General features: G+C 46.8%; 1 protein-coding gene across 1 annotated transcript in view; it reads left to right on the top strand.

The window, feature by feature from the left end:
* The window catches only part of ANTXR2 (ANTXR cell adhesion molecule 2), a 77,327-nt gene that overhangs the window by 1,114 nt on the left and 52,905 nt on the right, over positions 1-23,308 (top strand). Inside the window, exons 3-7 of the mRNA XM_038136784.1 lie at positions 1,803-1,874; positions 7,539-7,620; positions 8,582-8,689; positions 8,789-8,857; positions 9,693-9,773. Coding sequence (XP_037992712.1) covers positions 1,803-1,874; positions 7,539-7,620; positions 8,582-8,689; positions 8,789-8,857; positions 9,693-9,773 — 412 coding nt within the window. The remainder of the gene's footprint in view (positions 1-1,802; positions 1,875-7,538; positions 7,621-8,581; positions 8,690-8,788; positions 8,858-9,692; positions 9,774-23,308) is intronic.

Below are 23,308 nucleotides of genomic sequence, written 5' to 3'. Positions count from 1 at the left end.
CTTCTAAGACCCAAACTGCTGGAAAATATGGGAAACTTTAACTTTATTTTCTTGTGCTTGGAGCTCAGCAAAAAGGTGACAATATGTGTCTTGAAATACTCACTTTCTTAAATGACTCTCAGATGTGATTTGATGTTTTTTCTAAACTTGTTTTTCAATATCCCGTGTGCCTAGCTTCTAATGGAGTACTGCTCAAATTCCAATTTTGGAGATCTGTATAAAGAAGCAGTCTTGAACACATGTAAACATATGCGTTAATATATAGTGCAGGTCAAAACGAAGGGAGCAATGTTAAAGCTCAAACTCAGAGGAAGCCCATGCCGTGTAACAGTGCCTTTGTTGTACTTACATATAATCAACTTTGTTACTGTCAGCAGTGTTGTCGGGCAAGCCCAGCTCCTCTTGAAATAGCTGCTGTTAAATCCTGGCTGACTGCTCTGTACAAACAGCTGAGGATTGCAGTGCTTTGCTTTAAAAAACCCTGCCACAAACCCCAGAATAAACCGAACGAATCCCTCACCACACACAGGGAGAGATGGTGTGGTAGGGTTTTGCTGAGGACAACCCAGTGCAGAGTGCAGTTATAATCTTGGCTTGCTAAGAAAAGCATGGTCCAATCGGGCTTTTATAAGTAAATATAGCTAATTGTCATCTTGTCAAAAGCAAATCTTGTGTAAACTTATGTAAAACTTCTGTCCAGGGGGCGATAGAAACTTTTGAAAGTTGTTTTGTTGTTTTGTCTGGAATTACGCCAAAAAAAAAGAAAAAAAAAAAGAAAAAAGAAGTACTTAAATTCCCTTGATGTCAATAGTTTTAAGCTGCATCAGTGACATCAGCGGACTGAAAACATATGGTCATTCAGCTTTTCAAGTGTGAAGTCCTTACTAACCGTAACCTGATTAATTAAGGCTGATACTCATGTACACATAACAAAGCTAGTGAATATATTAAAATTGGGATGAATAAAATTTCAAGTCATGCAGGAGCGATATTACAACTTACCTTGGGAAAATTCCTGTCTTGGGCCTGCAGAGCATCAGGCAGCTCCTAAGTGTTTTTCACTGCTAATTAGATATGATTCCCTGCAACCTTGTGCAAAGAGACAGGTGACCTTCTCAAAAATAAATAAATAAATAAAAAGATTGAATTCCTCAATAAAATCAATTCATACAGCATTGCTTTTTACCGTGCTATTTCCCTGGATGCTTTTAGGGAAGAAGTTCTCAGGTCTCACAACTCTCTGGTCAGAGAAACAAGCCCAGTCTCACTCTGGAAGATGCTGCATGCAGCTTTCTCAGGGCTGAGGCAGCCAGTAGGCACTGCTCCTGTGACTGGGAGGATGTGATGAACAACAAAGAGCAGACCTGGGAATAGACATTGTGTCATCCTGAAAGAAAAGGGGAAATTGCCAGGGTCAGTTTCTGAGGTGGGAAGTGTGTCTGGTTAGTACCCAAGGGAGCAGGAGGGAACCGAGTGCTGCCCCTGCCTTGGTGTTACACCAGCGGCCCTGGCAATTCCAAAGGGTGTGTGCTACCTTCTGAGCATGGGGTGGGCACATAAACAGGGGCTAGTCGTGTGGGAGAGACTAACAGTTCTGCTGCTTTGTTCCCCCAGCATCTGGGCAAGGAGAAGATGTGCAGAAGTGCTTTAAATCCTCTCAAGTGGGGTTTGTAGTTCAAAAGTACGCTCTAGGAGGCTAGAGGATAGAGATCACGTGAATGAGACCTGAGTAAGTGAAGGAAATGCTGTGCATCAGTATGTTTCTCTGAAATGTGTTTTTGCCTTCTTTCCCTTCTCTAAAGCCCCAAGATGAGACTGTCGTTCATCGTGTTTTCCACCCAGGCGCATGTCATTATGCCGCTAACTGGAGACAGGTCAGTGCTCTGCTTTTTTAATTCTCCCCCTCCCTGCCCCTGCCCTTGCTGAATCAGAGCAGCAGTAACAGGAACAGAACAACGACTGGGGCCTCTAGGTGGTGGCCAGTCTTGAAGCCACCCTGCAGAGCTGATTTAGTTTTGTGACCATATTCCTGGATAGCCTTATAAAAAAGGAAGGAGAGGAACGATGGGAAACAAATCCTTGATGTTACCTCTGCCACTAGCTTTGCAGAAAAGCCAGCAATAATGTTTTCATCTCTGGGTGACTCTGCATCTTGCGTGGCACAGCGCCAGAATCATTCTTCCATTTGCTTTTGTAAAGCAGCCTCCAGAGAATGGTTATCAGGAGTTTTTCATGTCTAGGAGAAACATAAAATGGTAAATAAATGTTTCTCATATTCTCACGTAAGGTAGGTATTTTGTTTTATTTCCTAATCTGGACTTCAGGGCCCGTTTTAGACAGTGGGGTTGGTGCCACTTGAAGGGTGCGAGATCTTCCTGGCACTGCAGTGATGTACAGGTGTGCCTGAACTTTCAGTGGATGGTTTTGGAGGCTCTGGAATTCAAGGCTGCTCCCTCTGATTTCTAAAGCAAGTGAGGATTTGCAGCTAGGATATCTTAAGGATGGGTGGGGAGAAACAGAAGGAGGAGAAACAGGTAGAGAAGAAAATATTGCAAAAATAACTACCAAACTCACAGAAATTGGGAGATGGTCGTGTGGAACAAGTGCTCTCAGCAGAGGACAGTGGCACTGATGTCACAGTCCTTTGGTGTCCTCTCAGCTTTCTCAAAACCAGCACGACCTCTGCTCTCTCCCTTCTGTCCAGAAGCTACCGCCGTGCACACCCTTTAGGGTTTTGAACCTGTGGATAAACCGTTCAGGAATCACTCCACAAACCTGTGGCAGGGTGGAACTAAGGTGGTCCGTCCTTCCTGCTCCCGTTAGTAGGGTCGGTGCAAAATGTGGTGTGCTGTAGTTGGTTAGCTCTGCTGTGGGTTTGTTTGTTTTAAACAACACATAACAAGTACGAGACCTCCTGAGAAGACCTGCCGCTGGCAGCAGGCAGAAATGTAGCTGACATCTGAGATGTCTAAAAACTCAGTTCTGAGCCCCTCCTGTTTCAGCATTTAAAGAGTGGTCTGACTTGAAAACAGCCACTTCCCCCCATCCGGACTGGGATACTGGATCTGCTCTCTGTGGGCAGAGAGGAGCTTGTAAGTCATTTCTCCAGATGGCTGGAGAGGGGTCAGGAGAGGACACTTGAGTTCTGGGGCCTGCTGAAGTCAATGAGGTTCTTTCTCTCCCTTTCAGTAGGCTGTCAGTGGCCTGTTCCTTATCAGGCCCGAGAGGCAGCACTGATAGCACACAGACCACTTGAAATGCCGGGCAGGGTGCTGGAAGCCCGCCATGGGGACACAAGCGCCTTTTTCACTGCTGGCACGCTTGGAGCCAGGGACAGAATCGTGTTTTTCTCAGAAGCCTGGTGTAAAGCACAGGAAGAACCTCTGCAGATCCAGGGGGTTCCCTTGAGGGGCTTGGCTCTAGTTCGGGGTTGGCCGATGCTCAGGGGAAGCAAAGTGCCACCCTTCTTGTTCGGGGGGGATTATAAAGAGAAAGGAGAACGAGTGGCTGTGACCATGTGTACATAGGTAAGGATGGATAGATACAGTTGGAGCAGCTGTCTTTCTAGATATTAAAGAAGTCAACAGAGGAAAAATGCTGAGACTGTCTGGTGCCCATTGTTCCCAACAGAAGAGGAGGATGCTAAGCACACTGCAGTTCTGGGGGTGGCTGTTTGTGAGGGTGGTTATGGGATATTATGGCCTCGGTTCGTTACGTGCACTTCGGACTTGCAGGCGTGTTTTTGCCCTGGCTTACTCGCTAATTCTCAAATGTCAGGAAACCACAATTTCTTCCCAGCAGTTAGATCAAAGCAGGGCAGAATTTTTTGTTTGGAAAGCCTTAGGCTTCTGATTGTTTGCACAAAGTTCTTGCTGGGTTTACTGCACAATAAAGCTGTGGGTATAAAGAAGGCCACAGCATAGTGCCAAAGCCCCCAAATTCCCTAATATTTTGTGAGTGTGGGCAGTGCTGTGACTAACTCTGGAAAGAGAAGTCACTGTTAATCACGGTACACACAGTGCCACAATAAATCCTTAGAAGAGCAACAGCACCCAGGTGGAACAGCCTTCTCACATTGGTTAAAGCCCATTTGAAACACACACATTTGTGAAGTTGAGCTGGAAACTGTGCACTAAGTGGCGAACAAAGATTGATGCACTCACCTTTAGGGTTCAGTGTTGGAAAGCACGTGGTTTGGGACAGTGGATACCTTCAGGAATACCATGCAGCTGGCACAATGTTGCCTTTGTTCTCTTTTGGCCAGCTGTGCTGGCCAGCAGCAGTCCAGGTTTCTGTGAGCCGGCTTTGGCAGCACTGACTGGTGCTGGCGGCCAGGATGAGCCCTGCTGCCTCTGCCTGGGTCAAACTCCTGCTGGAGATGAAGAGAGATGGTGTTAGTGAAGGTGGAAAAGTAGGATGCTTGAGTACCTGGTTACACGACCAACCATCCCGTCCTTGTCCCTAGTCCAGCTGACTGCTCCTGGTTTCACAGGGGTGTGTGAAACATGGACACATTTGGGGCCTCGGTCACGTGAGCTGCCCCTGTGCTTGGGTCCAAGGCAGCTTGCCAAAACAGACTCATCTGCACAGAGTGCGTTCTGCTGCGTGTATCAAGGGCAGCAGAGCTGGCCACTGGTGTTTTCATCCAGAGCCTGTGCAGGAGGCCTCAGGTTTGAAGCAGACTAATCATTTTAAGTGACTCTACCCTTTGTAGTATTTAAGAGGCCTAGCAGGCATAAGCCTCCTCCAAATGATGCATCTGGGGAGGCTCATGCAGGGTTTCCTTTCACCACTACGACAGCTGGCCTCATCAGAGGTGGAGCCGTCCCTCTTTTTGTCAAAGAACACTTCCCCTCTCGGTTTCACTGACACGTGTGTGTGTTTTCCTGTTTACTGCACATCCTTCTTAGCAGCAAACCCCAAGTACCTGTTTTGTTTGCCTTCGTTTGTTAGGGATGAGCCCGTTGCCTTGCAGCACACAGCCTCATTTCTCAGCAGAAATACATGCTCATTAAGAGCCACCATCTCCTGCCAGCACTCATATGCTCATCACAATGAGATAATTAAAGATTCCAGCACTTCAATAGGTGGAATGCCACACGGAAAAGATGCACAGAATGCTGTCCCCCACTCAGAGGAGCTAAGAACACCCATTCCGGAATCTGCATGGATATTAACAGCTGTGTTTGCCTGGCTGCTGCTGGAGGAGCTGTCTGAGGCAGTTACACGCCTTAGAGAGAGAACAGACGGGGTAGCTATTAAAAATTAGTTGTGCCTGTGCTAAAACACAGAAATGGGCTGCAGCGCATATGCTGAGTGGGTAAAAGATAATAAATTTGTACTTATTCAGCCCAAACACAGACAGGCTGCAAGTTGCTGATTCTGTTTTGCCTCTTACACCTCCGTCCCTTTTCTGACTTGCGCCACAAAGCCAGCAGCCCTCAGCCTTTGCTAGAGTTCCCGAGCTGCGCCGTGGGATGTCCAGGCACCCAGGCTGAGGGCTCTGCTGTCATGGTGCAGATGAGTTATACAACCAGAACTTCCCTGGGGACTTCCGTGGCCACCAAAGAGCTTTGCAGAAACTAGAGAAAGGGAAGTCGTGAGAGCACTCAGGAGCAGGACTGGGGGTCCTGAGTGCTGTGGCTGGTTGACTGCTGAGTCCCCTTCATTATCAGGACAGTGCAGGCAGGCACAAGCCCCCATGGCCAGTCTTCAAACCAGCCAGGGGTGAGTTTTAGAGTGATGGAGCCCACCTCTCCTGCTGGTTCTGGGGCCCCAAGTCCTGCATCCACATTGGCCTTCTGACATCCAGACCAGCACCCGCTTGCACTTGATCAGCTTGGAGAATGCGGGGAGCTAGTTGACATCTGGCTGGGTCTGTCTAGTGCAGCTGTGCCCTGAGGGGTAGAGATGGTGCCTGATTAAACTCAGCTAAAAGAGCTCATGCTGCCAAAGATTTCCTGGAACCCCTTGTAGGCAGAGGCCTGGCAACACCAGAGATTGCCGTGCGACCGGGTCACAAGACATTGCAGATAAATAAAACTGAACTGATTGTACAAAAGCTATTTTTGCAAAATGAAATCTGTTTCAGAAAACTGGGACTTGAGTTGCTGCTTGTTTCTTGGCAGCAGAGCACTAACGCCTGTGATGTGCTGCCACTCATTTCTGGCAAGCACCGACTCTGTGGTTTATAATCTGCGTTCGTACATAATCACTTGCAAGTTGTTTCTATAGATGCTGAATGTAAAATATTTGGATCAAACAGATTGTATTATCTTACATAACTTGTTCCCTTCCATAGATTCAATGCCACATAGCTCTTTTACTCCCTCCCCTCCCTGATTGTATCAGTGGATCCTGTGACGGGGAGCTTATTCCAGCTATGGATTGTACTTTGGAACAGAGCTGCTAAACATAGAGGAAGCCCATCCGTGGAACAAATGACGAGTGGGTGGCATTCAGGCAGTGTGGCATATGCATTCTTTCTCATTTGGTCTGGCCTAAGGAAAGCTTTCACGCATCCCGCGATGTATTTTCCCTCCATCTCCTCGCCCCTGCTGGGTTCCTCTTTCTCACCTAGATTTGTCACAGTGTTCTATATATTCTGGCCCAAATTTTGCCCCTTCTTAGTTTTTGTTCATCCTTCCCTAGCATGACTTTCCACGGACTTGGCTGAAACCGTGTTTGCAGAAGAACGAAGACCCTCTGGATTTGATTCTTTCCGTAGTCTCTCTGCCTTTGCTCCCCAACTTGTGCTGATTTCACCGGAAATAATTCCTGTGGTGCACTCTGTCAACTTCTCCTCTTTCAGCCCCATAGTTAGTGAGCATCTTGCAGGTGGATCAGCTGTACTGCTCGTGAAAAATCATGGTGCAGATGCATTCTCCTGTTAAATCTGAGCTGTGGACCTGTGTGGGATGTCTTATGAAAGGTCACGCAAAAAGGTTTTAACAGTCAAAATTTAAATCTATCCTCAATGTTGCTCTTTTTCCCATGGGAACAAAAGGTGTCTTGCAAATGCTGCATATGCCTATTGATATTTTGTTCAGGACAAAGGTTTTAATTATTGAAGTTCAGTTCTATGTGATAAATGTGTACATATTTGTCTGGAAGATTTCTGCTGAAATAGAACTGCTGTTTGAGGGGATTTCTTCTTTGACTGCAGTGTGATGGGGAGCAAAGTTGGTTTAAAGTTGCAAAATAGACCTAATGCAACAGAATTTCCACTGGGCTGTGTAATGCTGAGGCTTTGCCACTGCTTTGCAATATCTGCTCCACCAGGTCATTCTCCTTGATTCCAGCTTTTTGACTCACTGAAGCATATTTTGTTAGATAGGTCTGAAATACCTGTTCCCACAGCACCACTTCTGTCATGAACACACAGTCTGCCTCCGCGTGGGACCCTAGCTAAAGGCTCTCATTTGCAGCCTTGCATTTCAGTTCTCCTTGAGGACAAATACCTTTTTTCAATTGATAAATTGCACCCTTTTCACTCCCCAGGTCACACAAGCAGGCTCTTACCTTTTTTTCCTTTGCAGAGAGAAAATCAAGAAAGGTCTAAAGGATCTGGAGGAGGTGATGCCAGCAGGTGAGACATACATACACGAAGGACTAAAACAGGTAGGTTTTACTCGTCTTCTTGCAATCAACACATCCTCTGTTCTCACCCTTTGGGTAACAACCTGTAACATAAATAGATTTATGTTTTATCAGTCTGTTATGCTCAAACCTGTCTGGTTGCCTGAGTGGTCCCAGGGTTGCCCAGACACTCTGCAAATCCCATGCAGAAGATGGCTAGCCATCACAGCAATCTGCCATGTGGAATTTCTCTGACTCGCTCCTTCTCACGGAGCAGGGGTCTGCGGGGTGGAGGTCAGAGCTCAGCCAGCATCCCAGTGACACGGTGAACAGCCACACGCAGCTCGGTGGGGCTGTGGGGCTTGCGGTGCCTTCCAGGGCTCTCTCCTGGGGAGGGTTTACCGCACAGAGCAGCGACCCAGAGACAAACGCTCTTCCTTTTGGGCTGGCTTAATTACCAAGTTCCCAGCTGCTTATATTCTTCTTCGTTCAAATAATGCAGTTTTGATGAAAGGCCTGGCCCTGAAGGTGAGGATCTAAGCTTTCGCTGTTACAGACAAGTCAGCTCTTCCCCTCGGACTGTAGAGCCATGTTTGTAAGCAGGATCTGCGCAATGAAAAGCTGGGCAAAGGGAATTTAGTTGCTATTTCAAAAGAAAAAAAAAGAATTAGTTTTAAGCCATTCTTTTTCTATCTTGGAATGTACACTGACTGCGTTTGATATCTGGGGGGTAGCAAAGGAAATCCTAACGGTGGATTTGAAGAGATCTGTCCTGGAAGAACTGTGTATTGGCAAGGGTTGATGGGTCAGTGACCCCAGTGCTTTAGAGATGGGCTGAATGGTGGCCGGAAAGGACTGATGAGGGGTTTCCCTGCTGGTAGCGAGTTCAAGGGAGGCAGAGGATTGTCATGAGAGAGATGTTGCATTAGATGCTTAGAAGATGCATCATGGTTCAAAGTTTGGGTGTAGTTTTAAGGTGGATAATTTATTTTGTTGTTTTCAGGCCAATGTGCAAATTGCGAAGCAAGGAGCCTCAAGGTTCTCTAGTATCATCATTGCGCTGACTGATGGGAAGCTGGATGGTCAGATTCCCCTGTATGCAGAGAAGGAGGTGAGCACGAGCTGGAAATACATGTCATGCTCTGTGGACTTTGGGTGCTGCCTTGTTGAATTAATAAAATGCTGATTTTTGTGTTCTGTGGTGCCACAGGCAAGGAAATCCAGAGAGCTGGGAGCAAGAGTTTACTGTGTCGGCGTCCTGGATTTTGAACAAGAACAGGTAAGAATAAGACCTTTACTATTATAGAGTACTAGGCAATACCTCAACCCAGAGTTTTACAGAGTTGATGTTAAGTAGTACAGAAATTTAGTTTTACTTACATGAGGCAGCGTAATGTCTTCTCTGGCTCAGGAAGCACACTCAGATGTATACGTAGACATAAATAGAACGTGTGGGTGTCGTGCTCACTGCCAAGGAGACCCGTTGGAAATCCCCTTGTTAACTGGGAGCTGCCAACGAGAGGGTGCAGGCAAGCCCCACTCATTGGAATGGCAACCAGGTCAGGGTACTGATCACATGAACAGAAGAGCTGTAGACAAGATTCAAGCAGTGCCTATGTAACAGTCTTGGGATAAGGAAAAGAACCTGGGATTCATGTCCTTCACTGGAAAGCTGTTCCAGAGTTGCTATGTCCCAGTGAACACTGTAGCTGCTGCTGTTCGGTCACAGTGGCTTCAAGGAGAGGTACACGAAAGGCTCCTTCCTGCAGAAGATGCAGAGAAAGAGTTTTTAGTGAAAGGCTGAGCAAACAGGGAAGGTGATTCTGGACAGGGGTACAAAATCACTGCCAAGATACAGGCCCTGAAAAGCTTCTCGAGTGTGATGCTTGCCATGATGACTAGCCAGCATTTTGTTAGCTGCGGTTGGTGGTGGTAAGTCCTACAGTTCAGAAAACTCTTAGTTAGCTCTAAAGAGAGCTCTAAAGTTTCCCTCTCTTCGCAGAATTGATGAGGGTTGCTTTGAGACATCCATTTAAATTTTAAGGGTGTAAAGCACTGTGAGGAATTTACTTTGCCAGATGATTCATGCGCTTGCATGCATTTTCTCTCCAAAGCTGGAAAGAATTGCTGACGTGAAAGAGCAAGTCTTCCCTGTCACTGGAGGATTCCAAGCACTTAAGGGGATAATCAATTCTGTGAGTACCAGGCAATAAGTTTTACCTTTCCTTAAGATTAGAGCATACTCTCCAGTCCCACTTCAGGCAGAACTGGTTCCTAAGGCAGGAATTGCAGTAGATGAAGTTCCCTCCCCATTACCTTAGAGAGGCAGTCCTGCAAATGAGCACTGCTTGCGCCTCCTGCAAAGTTATTCACGCTCAGACCTCGGGTGGACTTAGAGGACTCCTCTCAAGGAGAGGGGAGCTCATGTGCGGAGTTCGGGGGATGCTCTGACAAATGACTGCTTTGGGTTTAGTCTGGAAGAAATGGAGACTGTTACTCTGGGAGACTTGAGAACAAACAACTGCTTAAAATCTGGGGAATAAGTGTAAATTAGGAATTAACCTTTACTTACAGAGAGAAGTGTTTTAAATCCATGACTTTCATCTCTTGTTATCCCAATAAGTGGTAAGACTCGGTTCCAGTTTTCAGCGTGGCATGAGGAACTCTGGTCAGTGAGATGAGGCCATTCAGCTGATTACTGTGGTTTGCAGGAATTAATCAAAGAGAAACGTTTTGGTTGTGATCAGTGGCTTGACACCGTTTCAGCTGTGTGTTAAGACACCTGTGGTTGCGAACACAAAATTTATTTGTCTCATTTTAAGCTGAAGGCTATATCTTTTATGCGAGGTTAGCAGTGCTGCTGCTGCATGCAAGCAGCACAGTGCAAACAGGCTTACTGGCAGAATCAAAAGCAATAATGAAATCCTTTTTCTGAGAGAGAGCCCACTATCATTCACTTCCCTTTCCTTTCCTTTTTTTAAATAACAAGAGGATACTACTCACATACAGGATACTACACAGTCATGAATTTATCACTTCCTTTGAGCAGTGTGGTTTTTGTGAATGCCGTAATGCAGCAACTTATTTTCCTTGTTACTTAAAATAAATGTAGTTCCAGAATCTTCCTTGAGCTTTCTAAAGAAAATTAGTCCATCTTTTGATGCATTGACATTTGTTCTCCTGAAAAGACAGGGCAGCCCACGTGGTATTGCCTTTACTATTTAAAATCTCATTCTGTGCCATTTGAAGGACTCGGAGGATTCAGCTCTGCTGCTGGTGCAAATGGTCCAAGTGACAGTGCTGGGGTTTTTTATAAGGGCTGAATGTTTAACCCCAGCTGATGACGTTATGTTTCCAAGGATACTGCTTTGCCAATAAGCATGTCAGGGACAGAGGAGTAAAGGGACTCGTGTTCGGCGTTTCCCCTCCAGCGAGGGTCACTGACCTGCACATGGGCACTTCTGAGGGCTCAGGTCTCTGCACTCCTCTGGTCCTTTCAGGAAGCAGCAGGACTGCGGTCGCTTGAGGTTTTGAGGAGCTCAGCCTGAAGAGTCTGTCATTCAAACACACGCAAGGTTAGCATAAGGTGTAGGGTGTCCCTTTACCTTCATTCTCAGCCAGGGTGGTTTTGGGCAGTCTCTGGCTAGCAGTGGTGCCAACCTGCTATGTCCATATCTCCCAGAACTTTAAAGCACCTTCACTGCTGTGTCAGCAGGGAGGGAGGCTTTTCTGATAAGATATGCCTGATGGCGTTTGCACAAGCCTCAATCCATCTGCTTCTGACACTTATGAAAAATCCGGCTGTAAAAATCCCAGGTTTGGGCATATCGCAGCTGTGGAACAGGACCAAGCGCACGGAATGGCAGCGCATTGTTTCAGGGGAACATCCTAGCAGTGACAGGAAAAGCCAACTGATGCACACTGTTCAGCAGCATACACGCAAGGTCTGCTTCTGCAGACTGAGCTCCTGAGTTGGTTCAGGCCATATTGACAGCCCGGCCACCAGACACGTCAGCACTGGGCTTTTCCCACAGAGCAGGGATGGAAGTATCCATGGTAGGGTTTCTGCTTGCTTTGGATTTTGTGCCCGTGTGTATGGGCTTTTTTTTTTGTAGTGCATGTGTGGTGGCGGTATTAATAGGGTATTTGGTATGTTAGTATAATTAATACTCAGTTTTCTTTGCAGGGGCTTGGAGTGATTGTGACAATTCATTCCCATAACGTTATAGCACTGATAAGGAGATCTAATAGAACATGAAATAGTCACAGTTTTTCTTTTTAGTCGCTATTATAAATTAATTTCAGTTTGCAAGTTAGCTAGAGAATACAGACTCAGAGACACTGATCTAAAGGGGAAAGCTAATTTTGAACCAGATGAAAAGGAGATAGGTCACAAACATGCAGCAGTATTGCCCAAAGTACAGAGTCAAAGTGCAGTTGTGAAACCCTCCGTGAATGTTGCTGAACACTTTCTGTTCAGAAACAACATTGTCTTCAGAAATGGTAGCAACCCAGCAATTAAAACCCCTGAGCAAAGCTGCAGCCCAGAACTTCTGAGTAGGTGTTGCAGGAGCCTCTACTACATTGATGTCTCCAGGTATGAGACTATTTGGTCGCTATCTTGTTACTTTTGCACTGTATTCCAGGAGAGCTGAGCACTTATTCCATGTTTGTTAGTGTTAAAAAAAAAAAGAGTGATGAGTTTTAGCACAGACAATCTGTCACACCTGCTCCTGCTTGTGCCATGTTTTGACATTAGTTCTGATAAAATCCTAGGGAAGCGAGAAGGGTTGACACACCTCCATGCCATTGTTTCACAGCTGAACAACATCCACTACTACACTACTGGCTACGTCCAACTGCACTCCTAACATCCACTACTAAAAGTCTGTGCAGACCTGTGAAGAGGGGGCTGCTTTGCAAAGTTTCCTGCTCTGCCAGCATTGCTCATACCTAGCTTACAAGGTCATAACTAAACAGCATTGTCAGTGTGAATAAATCTGAGCAAAACTCCAGAGCTTAAAAGCAAAACGCTGAAGGCAAGTTACTGCGCTCTGAGGAACAGTCACTGATGGGGTTTGGCTGATTATTGCACGGAGCGCAGCCTTGTGAGCGAGCCAGGACAGGGTGAAGGCTTTGGGAGGGCACAGCTTCTGTCACCATGCAGCAGATCTGCACTAGATAAGAAAATGAAACCCTTAATTAAACTCAAGTTCTGTTGATTTGTGAGTGAAAGTTGTCTGGTTGTCTCTGCAGGCAGAATTGGACAAGGATGGTACCTTGAAAAGTTACATTAAGGGAACTCACTTAAGTAACATTATCAGTGTATGACAGCTCTAAGTAGACAAACACATTTTTATACTGAAGTAAGCTGACAGCACTTAATACAGGAAGTTAAAATCTATTTTGTTCTTAGGAAACGCCACAAAAACTTACCAGAAAAGACTACAGGAACTGATACATGCAGAACTTCAGAGGAAGTAGGTCAAAAAGGGTCAGCCTAGAGTTGTTGTATCTTTCAGTGTTCCAAAATTTCTTAAAAATTCTACCTGGAAAGGATTAGAAATAGAATTGGTAATCTCTCCTTCTGCTTGTTCAGTGTACAGGTGCTCAGGGTTTTTGTCTTTTTTTTTTTTTAAATTTTACATGGGATAGTCCCTGTTAAACATAATGGACAAAAAAAAAAAAAAAAGGATCAAGTCATGTGAACTGAATAGTTGCATTGTAAATTGAAGCAAAATTCTCTCCAAGTTGGATGAGCCTCTTGGGAAAAAGCCCTGTGCCTCAGCATAAAGCTGTCAGTTTGTTCAGGAAAAGTTGCAAATTGGGATACTCGAGGATGGGATACTCCTGGTGAAGGGGTGACCAGGGGAGAGGAGACCTCAGGGTTTGCAGGGTGCAAGCTCCCAGGCTGACATGGACTGATTCAGACCCATCCAAGGAGTGCACCCGGGACCAGTGAGGCCAAACAAAGGATTAAACGCACACAAGGTCCCTAAAAAAACCTACAATCACCCAGTGTCAGACTCTGGCTAAAGGGGTATAAGCAGGGAGCGCTATAAAAAAATAAATAGTTTGCCATAAAGGTATAAATTCTCTCCAGTAAAACTCTGGGGGTGATGGAGGGAAGTCTGCTCATGTTGCAAAGAGCAGTCAGCAAAATCCCTCTGGCATTCCAATCCCTTTGGACACCAGTGCAGGGTATCTATATAGTATCCTGGGGGTTTCCATGTCAGCTGGGTGGTTCCTGTGTCACTCGCTGTGCATGGCAGTGCGTGGCTGCATTGGAGTTACACGGCTCAGTGGCAGCCAGCGCAGCGGGGCCCGCGGGGAGCCGCTGCAGAAACGCGCAGCGCTGCCGGCACCGCACCGAGTCACCTCTCATCTGCAGCGCAGGGACGCTCACTGCCACCACGCCTGTGCCCCGTGCTCGGCACACACAGGGGACGGGGCCCCCAGGGCTGCTGACCAGACCTGGTGATGAGCAGACCTGTCCCTGTTTGCTGTACTAGCACAAAGTCAGCAGGGAGGGAAGCCCCCAAACCATGTTGGACAGCCAGTTGGTGGCCAGGCAGGGACAAAACCAAAGTCTAGTGAGAGGGAGTCAGTTTTGTTGAGGTAGGCGAGAGGTATTCATGTGAGGAACAATTTTAGCCTTTACGTTTATAAAACTTACTGCACTGGCTTCCCAAAGATGTGCTCCAGCCACTCCATCAATCTGAAGCCTTCTTTTCCAGCTGTGCTGTCAGCAGCACTTCCTCAGGCTGACCTGGCTTTGGCACTGGGGGAGGGTGAATTACCCAACTCCCAGGAGTCCGACAGCATCTCCCGCTGGTACCTGCTGTAAGGCAACAGAATTTGTGTTTAGGGAGGGTGGGAAACTTCCCACTGCCTCAGCACTGCTCCAGGATCAGACACCGGAGAACGCTGGTTCCATGTCTCTAACCTGGCTGCTTACCAAGCTCCGCTGCCTGAACCCAGGGGCCAGGCTGCGGCTCGGGTACTGAGCAGCAATCAGGGACTACATGATGTTCAAGTAATCCCTGCTGCTGTGCAGCCCCCTCGAGCTAGGCTGCCTCCCTGCGCTTCCTTGGGCAGTGTGCTCAGCCTGCTCCCTCCCTTTCCCCAAGTCCTGTCCCTCCACCGTGCATGAAGGGGGGTCAGCCAGCTGACTGGACGCGCTTAAGATTTTTCAAGGCCAAAATCAGCTTAAACAGTTCATTATCAATTATACATCAACTTAATTGGATCATTTCCTGTAGGAAGAAAATATGCTCGGTTTATGCACTGGGAATCCAGGAAGCAAACTATTAGACCTTTATGGAGGTGGGGGGAGGAGAAATGCAGCAAGTTATCATTAAAAGAATTATTCTGATTAAATCAGTCATCTTATTTAATCCCCTTGGACGGTCTAATCTTCAAGCTGCACTGGGTGCAAGGTTCAGAACTAACGCTGCGCTATGTTTTCCATGTGATTGAGACTGAGGAGATAGTTTTGGGAATTACTGCATGTAGTTGTTAAAAGGAATCAATGGCCTGGAATAGAATGCTTTCTGCTCTACCCTTCACTGCCGTGCAGCCCTCAGTTTGACATTCTCTGACATATTACAAACCATATAATGTTCTCCTGGAGCACAGTGAGCTTGATAAGCCAGCACCGGCACTGACACGACTCTGGTTAGAGTGAGCGTGCCTGTGCCCTGTGATTGGGATGGGACTTGTCAGCCAGCCCTGCACGCCTGGCAGCTCTCTTACATAAGGGATGCTGTACGACTGGCTCCAAAGGAAGCAGTCACAGGTCCAAATGAAATCCAGCCACTCCTTAGTGAGAAGTTTCTTTGAGACAGATTTTTCTTGCTAATTAGAAAAAAAAATAAATAGCCCAAACAACTTTTTTTCCTGTTATGGAAAGTAACAGTTTGTCTTGATTCCTAGTTACATTACTTGGTAAGTAATGGTTTTAGGGTTGTTTTTAGTAATTTGGGGGTAAAGGTTCCGATGCTGTTAAAATACACATCTCATGACCCGCAGTTTTGTCATCTCCATTTGCTTTCCTCAGTGGCTGCCAATGAGGTGCTGCTCAGCCTTGGTGTAATTATAATATTCTCACTAACCTAACGCCGCGCCAGGCTTCTCTCGGGTGGTGATTTTATGCAAGACCATATGTCTCAGGGATTTTTTTCACTTAGATAGGGGACAGGGTAGCAGCCTTCCCCTTCCCCTCGCTCTTTGTCCACGGCACTGCCAAGCAGTGTCAGGGAGCAGGCCGGGCTTGGCAGCGAGGCGTAGTCACAGGCACAGATGTTTGGCAGCAGAGAAAGGTAGGAGCCATTAGATATTAACTGCTGCAGTTCCTGCTCTCACTTTGTGGGAGAGAAGCGCCAAAATGGTGTTTCCTCGAAAAGCGTGTGTTTCATTCCAAGTCACCCTGAATTGATTGCTTTCCGTCTAGTGCGAGGTGGTCCTGCTGCCTCGTGCCTTTCTGCACAGATCGGCACTGGGGAGATAAATGACAGAGCTTGCTTGAACACAGCAGAGGCATGTGATGTGAAACCAATGCTAGAAAGAATGAAAGGCTGCACTTTGGAAACAGTTAATTTCAGGGAGTTCAAGTATTAATTGTATTAATTGCTATATGGACAGGCTGGCCTGTCCAGAGCTTAAGGTGGGCTGTGAAAGCGCTTCTCACTTAAAAAGTCTGATAAAGGTTTCTTGAGTGTAATCACAGAAATCAAGAGCTCTACTTAAAATTATTTCCTCTTGTAACCTACTCTAGATATTTTTTTTTGTTAAAACCTAATTCTGACACACTATGGGGGGGGGTACAACTCCTATTTACATAAAAAAGCAACAGCTCACGAATGAGAAACCTGTAACAACGCCAGCCTACATACACCTTAAATTCTTCATCACCCTCATTTCACACATGTTGACTTTACATTGCCACAAGAGTCAGTGAATTCTGCACAAAAAAAATTCTGCTCAATACACAGTCAGCATTTAATTCTCTAGAACAAAACCAGTGAGTCCAGCAAACCAATTATACACCTCCTGCTTTACTTCTCTCACCTTTTTACTGTCTTAGCCATAGTGGAAAAAAAAGTTTTGAGTTAAAAAGAAAAAAAAGGAAGCAAGCTACCAGTAATACTTCTAAGTGACTCATAGAAAAACAAACCTACATGGAAACACGGGGTAAGCCCAGTCCTGATGCAGCCAATTGGAAGGAACGAAGCAATAGTTTTAGGAACTAAACCAAGCACCTGGGTGAGCCCAGCTGGACACAGCTAACCCAGCACTGGCACAACGCTGCCTTCATCATCCACTCCTCTGAGGAGCTCCGCAGCCCCGAGCTGGGATGGGGCTCCAGGAGGCATTGACTCACCGGAGAATGGCCTCAGGAGCAGTGTTCTGTAGGCTGGGACAGCCTTCCCCAACTCTGATCCAGGCTTCCGGACCCCGCTGCACCTGTGTAGGCAGGAGCCCTGCTGTTGTCTACCTTTTAAATAGCTGCCCCCCGCACCCAGTGGTGTTTCTGAGCAGCTAAAGCAGGAGCCCGAAGGTGCAGGCAATTCCTCATCAAGAAAAGGCCCACAGCTGGCAGTCGTTGAGGCTTTGCCTGCATGCACAGATTCCCAGCTGAGGCACGGAATGCTCAACATAGATTTAAGCACTCTTGATGTTATCAGGGCCCTCTCAGACATCGCCTTCCATTACTGCCCCTCACTTGCCATACATTTATGACACTGACAATCCATGTGTTGCAGTGACAAGCACATGAGATAGGGGCTTGCCACTGTATCTTGAAATAGGTATCCTGATGAGAGAGGCAGCTCTTGATGAGGCTGGTTTTGTGGTTACCTGAGAGAGGAGCTTGGCACAGTACAAGAGGAAAGCACATCCTCATGGCCTGTCACACCATCAGCAGTGTTTAGTTCCTCGCTCTGTTTTCCTTGAGCTTACAATTTTGCTCACCAGCTGTTCTGTTTGTAGCATCCCCAGAGAAAATTACAGACCCCACGTTCGGGCAGGAGAGAGGAAAGAAAAGGACTCTCCACAGAAAAGCTCCTACTGCCTGCAGCTCTGAGGCTGCCGTGCAAGGGGGCTCTCGGGGCTGGGCTGCCATCTCTGGCTTGCGCACACTCTGGCTGGCAGCGTGTCCATGGACTGTGCTCCACGGACAGGCTTCGTGTGCCAACGAGGAGAGAAAGCTGCAGGGGTGTTGTCTGTGCACACACAAAGGGTGGAAGCGATCCCGTTGTGCTGTCAGGGAGTCACTTTTAAAGGTGAACGTTTTCTCTTCTTTAAAAACAGGTTCTAGAAATAGCTGGTTGGATGCAGTTGCTCTGTTACAGGACATACACTCTGTTCAGAGACTCAGGCTGCCTTTCCCCAAAAATCACAGCAGCCTGATGTGTGGTCAGCTTCCAGTGAGCACTGATGTAAACAGAGGTGCAAGTTTGAAAGGATCCACAGGGAGGAAAGGCCACTGGTGGCCCTAGAAATCCTTAGATGTTCAGACTTGTTAGCATGCCAAGTCTGACCAGAACATGTCAGCAGCTGTCTCCTTCCAGCAGTTCCTGGTTATTCTGACCTCTGTCCCAGGAAGCAAATGCTTTACACAGCCATAGAGCATTTTCAAGACTTGAAATCATTATGTTGGTTGAGTGAAGAATCCAGCTGTGATGACGACCTACTCAAACCCGGTACGCAGTTTACAGTTCTGGGCAGGAACAGATGCCATGCAAGTTTTGATTTATGGTGCTGCCTGCTGCCAAAAATTTCTGAACTGCATACGGGGCTAAGCGAAACCGAGTGAGGTTGCAAGACAAATTGACACTTAGCGTATTTTGTTAATTGTCTCTGTATGGTTGGGCTGCTCATGGCTAGTTACTAGTGCATTGTTCTCGCAATTTCATGGAAGACAACCTTCATTAGTGTCCTGGAAGGGAAAGTTGTTGTTTGTGTAACACTGTGCTGCCTGATACAGCTCTGTTCCACAGCATGTGCTGAGGGAATAGCAGGCTAAATACTCAAAAAGCTGCAGGAGCCATCCTGCTTTGCTGTTAAACACTGAGAACTTGTAACAGGCAACAGTGAGGGTGAAAAAAGAGTCCAGGCAGAGCCAGGCCTGGTCTGTGACAGGCTAAAGAGGTCCTAGAAGATCCACAAAGCACATTTTCTACAAGAAGAAACGTTACATAAAACAGGGGAAAGATCTCTGGCAAGGCAGAATTGATAAACAGAGGTGGAGTTCGCAACGACCACGAGCAGTGGGGAGCTTGATGTCAGCCTGTTGGTTGGCTGCCTTTGTGCAGCGTGCTGCAGGGACATCTGCCCTTCCAGTGCTGCTGCCAGAATTTGGGTGTGGGGTGTTTCTGCACTCGGGGCTGACAACCCCCCAGTGTGCGGTCAGTTCAGACACCTGCAGGTCAGAAACAGGCAGAGTTTCTCCAACAGCTCTGGTGGGAGGAAATGTGCTAGTAATGACAAAAATGGGAGCCCACTGCTTCAGAAATGGTGAACTGAAGTTTCTGTGAGCCTTCAGGAACCTTCTAGTAGGAAGCACATAGAAAGCCATGAGGACAGATATGGATTTTAAGTACTCCTTAACAATCAGCAAAGTCTGGGAAAAGTGCACTAGGCAAAAAGTGGGGCCAGATGGAAAAGCTGGTAAAGCTTTTGGTAATGGGTAAGTGGACCTGATAAATGAACTTCTGACAACTGTTTTAGCAAGATTGACATGTGTGCTTACTTGTAAGCCACTGAAATAGCCTGGAGACAGGTGGTTTAAAGCTCCACAGTCGCAATTGGGATGGCCATGGTGTTCCCAGAGGAGCTGGGCAGCCCAGCAGTTGATTGACAGGCAACCCTTTCAGCAAAGGAAAGCTTGTTTGGGCAGGTAGGGCCTAAGGTGTGCCAGCGAGTTTGCTTTAAGGGTGAGTTGGCTTGCAAGTGCCCTTGGGTACCTCGGATGCCTGTCTTCTGGTAACTTCTGCTCTCCGAAGTGTTCTGACATGATCAACTTGCTTTACTGAGAGATGCTGTAGGAACTGCACAGGGTCCACTCAAAAGCCAAAAGAAGAGATTTCTATTAAGGGGTGGGTGGGATGCTGTCCTGCCTGCATCCATCCCTGAAGAGCAGTGCCCGGCCGCAGAGGCAGCGTGGAGCACAAGCTGCATTCGTGCCACTGGTTCTTGTGCTGGCTGCTCTAAGAACTGGCCCTAAAAAACACCAGGGTTTAAAACATAAGATCCTTGGTCGCTGCTGCTGCTGCAGTGTGGCAGCAATGTAACAAGTCCTGCACATGGAGAAGCTACAGAATAATTTCCTGAGCAGTCTGCTGTGTTGCTGTTGCACAAGTGGATATTTGGGGCATGGATTCCATGTCTCATGTTCGTACCGTCCAAGAGACTGACTGCCTAAGAACAGCACTCCGCTGCCTTCTCTCCTCCCAGCAGCCACACCTTTGTTACGGAGCTGACAGCTGTGGGCACTTAACCTCCACAGGCTCTGGTTCCAGCTGGCACCATTCCCGCGCTGCACAGGGCGCCTCAGAAGGCAGTGAACACCCTCTAGTCTTAGCACAGCTCTCCGCTGCTGAAGCTGCAAGACAGCAGGACAAAGGCTGACAGGTTTCTGCTCTGCTTGGCACTTGGGGCTGTGGGGAATTGGTTCTCTCTGGTAAAGCCAGCCCTGGGAGGAGGGGGAGGGCAGGGAGTGAGAGAAAAGCCTTTGTGAGCCTGGGAGCACAGTCCTGTATTTGGTGTGGACCTCTGGAGACAAAGTGGATGACATCAATTCTCAGAATCTCTCCTTGCATGCTGTTAAAATAAAGCAATTTGTCTTATTTGAATTTATTTTATGTCAGCAGAGTGCTTCACTATCCTGTCCGAGGATGGCCTTATAGAGTTATTATTTCAACTTTTCTTGTGGGCAGTAGGTTTCTAAAGAATGAATTTGCAGTGTCTTGGATTATCCTGAACTGGAACAGAGTATAGGTTTTGATTGATTTACAATTTTTTAATTGATTTATAATTTTTTTTTTTATTTATAGATTGTATAGATTTTTGTGGAGTTTGTTTTGGTCTTGCTGACTTGGCAGCCTGGGTCTCCACATCAGGATAGTTTGAAGTTAGTTTTGAATTCTAAAGGACAGGGGTGGGAAGGCATGTTAAATAATGCACATGGATCAGCAGGAAAATGGCAAAGATGCCCTCACATGATTTCTGCTCTGGGGAAAAATACTTTCTGTTGGAGTGCGCTGTGCTGGCTGGAAGAAATAGCTTGTGTAGAAAGGGAAAAAAGATGGAAACAGGTAGAAAAGAGTGAGTGGGAACAAGGAAAGGTGTGAAGTTTCTGTACCTTCTTCTAAGACATGCAAACACATTCATTTCCCCCACACATGAAAGCAAATGCGGCATTGCTGTATTGAAAATATTGTCACCCGTGGTGGTGGCAGAATCCTTGTGAGCCAAGCCCTACACAGGGCCAGTGCTCAGGACAGCTCGTGTGCTTGGACCCTGCAGAGCATGATGGCTTTTGTTTAACTCTGGGGAAACGCACTTCTGAACACTGTTTCAGTGTTGCTTAGAGGGAGTGTTAAGGAGAACCCAGGGCATCAGCAGAAGTTAAGCAAAGAACCATATCTGTGTGCTTCTGATCAGCTCCACCTGAATCCAGTTAGTCCTTGATGAGGTTTGATGTCCGCTTTTTAAGCTAACTCAGTCCTTGAGGGGAGGGGCTTTTGGGGACAAGGCACATTTCTCTACCATTATCCTTTTTTTTCCCCTCAAGTGTGGACTATTAAGAGGCTTTCTGAAGGATAGAAAACAACCTGACAAACCTAGAAACCCAAATTTGAGTAGTTTCAGACTTTTTTTAACCCCCATATAAGCTTTGTTTGGGGGGAAATGGTAGAATTAGGCCACCACCCTTGCAAAGAGACTGTCTCTAAACAGTACAGCTTGCTTAAGATAAGCAAAGGACAGCAGTAATAAAGATTATGAGAAATTATTGTCGAAGCAGCTATTTCTAGGAGCAGTATTAAGATCTGGTATTTTCTGCTTTAGCCTAGAGCATGCATGAAAATGGATTCCATGCAGGAAATCAGTGTATCCTGACCCCTCTATTGAAATTTGCTTTTGTTCATGATTTGTGATCATTTTATCTACACCATATTTCAGCTCAGTTGGGGTTGTTGTGTCTGCTCCTCCCACCTTGTTCTTAAATCCAAAGGTAGTTAAATATATCCAGGTAGGTTTTTTTCCTGATTTATATTGCATTTAAAAGCACAGTGTTAGAAAATTCACCCTGGGATGTAATGAAACCAGAGAACTACTGCTTTGCAAGGGAAGTCAGGTCCTGTCCCACACTGTCTTCGCCTTTCCCCTGCCTCCAGGTCATACCAGTGACCCTTCCTTAGACACTGGGCAAATGGGGCCAGGACAGGGGTTGGAAGGCTCTCCCTCTGAAAACACAACTGCTGAATTCTGTGCCACCTGCTGGATCTGTGCTTCACATTAAGCTGGCCTCTAGTCTCAGCCTCACTTGAGCTATTTATCTGACTCTTCAGTGAAAACAACTGAACATGCTTTTACAGCAAAGGAATAAAATGCTATACAAAATATTCGCCAGCCCCCAAACAAGCCATGGAAAGCTTCTCTCCACACTGCAATAGGAATCAAAAGGCTGAAGCCCTTTTTAGGAAGCAAGATCCTCAGCTAACACAAACTGCTTGGCTTGCACTGAACTCTGGGCTACATTCTTTCCTAAGATCTCTGTTGCTGCGTCTCATCCAAATGCACGCGCCTGCGACGTCTCCATTTTTTAAAATACCACTTAATATTTAACATGGGTTTTAAAGCGCTACAAGGTTAATTTGTGCACAACATTTTGTGGGGAGAGAGGCAATACGGGCAGTGTTCAGTGAGGCAAGATGCTCTCTTTCTCCAAGAAAGCTTGGCGTGCTTCTTGTCAGAACAGTGCCTACATGATGGTTTCTTCTGGGCCTGGATATGTAGCAACAGGAACCACTGGAAAACATCACAGAGCGTAAGGAGTCCTCCTGAGAGGGAGGCAGGAGTTAAGAGTATGACAGAGGGACACGGCTAGGAAGTCAGGGCAGCTCAGCAGCAGGCACAGACCTGGCAAGTGGAGCCAGAGAGGGGACAGTAACAGGACTCTCTGCTGTGCACGTGGTTGCATGGACCTGAACTGATGCCACGGAATGTTTATGAATGCGTGCTAAAAATACCACTTAGAGCAGGGAGAGCTGAAGTGAGATCCCTGTCCAAGGGCAGGCAGCGCAGTCAGGAACACCGCTGTCACTGTGCCTCTCCACGCAGGGCGAGGTGCCAGCACTCACAGTAACGTGCACTTGGCTTGACCAGGCTTCATTGTTGCAAGACTGCTCTTAACTGGATGAGGTTTTGGATCAGGCTCCTTGTGATTAAGTTTTGGCTTGAACATTAGGATTAGGGTTCGTGGATAATCAGGCTAGGGATCTGGACATCATTACATTTTAAAGGCTCTCTGGGGTTTAACAAACTAATCCAAGACTCCAAGGAGGAACTCCTAGACTTGACTGTGCAGGGGTGTGGGAGCTGCTCATGCTCTAGGCAATGTTCTGCAAAGTCAGACTTAGCAAACCAAACCTGTACCTCTATGTGTGTTCTAGGGAAAGCATTTGTTTTAAACTAAGATAGCTCATTGAAGTAGTGCTGTGAAACC

The sequence above is a fragment of the Motacilla alba genome, chromosome 4, assembly GCF_015832195.1.
Source record: "Motacilla alba alba isolate MOTALB_02 chromosome 4, Motacilla_alba_V1.0_pri, whole genome shotgun sequence".
Lineage (NCBI taxonomy): Eukaryota > Metazoa > Chordata > Aves > Passeriformes > Motacillidae > Motacilla > Motacilla alba.
This window is presented reverse-complemented; position numbering and strand designations above follow the sequence as displayed.